The sequence below is a fragment of the Olea europaea genome, chromosome 21 (assembly GCF_002742605.1).
Source record: "Olea europaea var. sylvestris chromosome 21, O_europaea_v1, whole genome shotgun sequence".
In the NCBI taxonomy this organism is placed as follows: Eukaryota; Viridiplantae; Streptophyta; class Magnoliopsida; order Lamiales; family Oleaceae; genus Olea; species Olea europaea.
The window spans coordinates 413,144-415,058 of NC_036257.1; the positions used below are offsets into that span (position 1 = coordinate 413,144).

The 1,915-nt window shown below is 34.8% G+C and overlaps 1 protein-coding gene across 1 annotated transcript in view; it reads left to right on the forward strand.

The window, feature by feature from the left end:
• Positions 1-1,182, forward strand: part of LOC111370347 (transcriptional adapter ADA2-like) — a 14,715-nt gene extending 13,533 nt beyond the window's left edge. Inside the window, exons 6-7 of the mRNA XM_022992013.1 lie at positions 126-437; positions 593-1,182. Coding sequence (XP_022847781.1) covers positions 126-437; positions 593-784 — 504 coding nt within the window. The 3' untranslated portion in view covers positions 785-1,182. The remainder of the gene's footprint in view (positions 1-125; positions 438-592) is intronic.
• The last annotated feature ends 733 nt before the right edge of the window (positions 1,183-1,915 follow it).

The window sequence follows — 1,915 nt, forward strand, 5'->3', positions numbered from 1 at the left end:
CATTTTTCTTTCATATCTGACACTTTCCTTGATAATGTTCTTATGGAAATAATGTAGACTTTTAATCCTAGCATGTTTCCAATTCTTAATTTCCACATGGTATTCATAAAGTACTACCTATACAGGAAGCCCGAGCTGCTGGCTGCTGCAAATCTGTTGAGGCGGAAAGATACATTGAACAGAAGATAAAAAAGGAAACAGAGGAAAATGCCCGTAGAGTAAAGGAGGGTTTCCAGGCTGTTTCCAGTGGCAAATCCTTGCAAAGATTAAGTCAGAAAGGAGACGATATGAGTCCGTGTGGGAGTATCAGGAGCCCTAGTGTACCAGATTCTGAGGGAAACTATCTTTCACCAACCACCAAGGGAATCGCCCTTTCTAATTTCTCAGAGAATTGGGATGTCACTGGATTTTTAGGAGCTGATTTACTCTCTGACTCTGTAAGAATAACCTTCTGTATCTTTGTATTGTTGGCTGCCTTAGGATGTCCAGGAGGGCTGGCATTTCACTTCATTCGTTCTCTGCTACTGTATTTTTATACTTAAAACTATATTATCATTTTTTACCATGCTTTTACAATGATGTGTACATGTAGGAGAAAAAGCTATGTGGGGAGATCAGAATTTTACCAACGCATTATCTCAACATGCTGCAGACCATGTCGATGGGGATTTTAAATGGAAACATAACTAGTAAATCCGATGCACATGGCCTGTTCAATGTCGATGCGAGCAAGGTGGATAAAGTGTATGACATGCTTATGAAGAAGGGTATTCTTCAAACATGAGCATAATCATTTCATTACATGCTCGTTGCCAATAACTTGAAGGGAATCTGTCTGAGATTCTACTATCTGGAAAAGGTAAAAGAAACTTTTGGATTGTTGCGCTCACTCTTTTATCTAGCGATACCTTGGGATCCTTTGTGGAGGATTTGTTGTGAAGTGGTTTTTTACTACCCGTAAATAAGTAGTGTATGGATAGTAAAGATTTAGCAGTAGTATGTTAGGACACTAAGCCGATAGGGTATACAAATGTTAATTTACTCTGCAATTTACCCAAATGTATCACACTTAAAACTCGTCATACATTGGAGCATTGTCTTCTTAAGGTAGCTTGTATGTTTTTTGGTTAGGTTCTGTTGTGAGTGGAGCTTTTAAATCTTCATATAGACTATCTTGTATTACCAGTTTACTGTTGTACTAGTTTATTATGTTATTAATAAAATTAAGTACATCAATATTCTTTTAAGGACTATGGATGCTCCAATGGTCAGTTGGGAAATCATTGATCTTGCTCAATACGATTCAAGAGCAAGCTCGAGTTGGTGTTGCTTGTGTGGAGAAGGGTTTTGAGGAAGAAGTCTAAGATGATATGGATGCTTGTATTAGGAACCACATGAACAGCATGTTTTATTTTCCTTCCGTCCCATAAAGTTAGGCTTGCAAGTTGTTTTCTTTTATCGTTTGTTCCAATTATCCGGTGTATTGTGGTTTGAGGGTGTTAGTTGATTTTTTTATATTTTTTTATTATTTTTTTTGCTGCCCCTATTTGAGCCCCATTTTGGTAAAAACATATATTTTGGAATAGTGATTTTTTGGAGATTGTGTAGTTAAGGAGGACGGAATAATTTTCAGTTTACATGTAAAATTATTTTATGCAAGAATGCATAGTTTAAAATGAGTTTTGAAAAAATGGGGTTCAAACATCGGATTAATGTGTCTTGTTATCAGCATATATGAATTACTTTTATTTAAATTATTATTTAACGTAGGGTATATGAGGACAAATATAAATATATTTTAAATTTTAAATTATATTAATTATATATATATTTTTAAATTTGTGTGAAAATAGTAGCGAGTTTATTTTTATGGGATGGAGAGGTTACAAAGTATTAGATCCTATTAATATTGAAT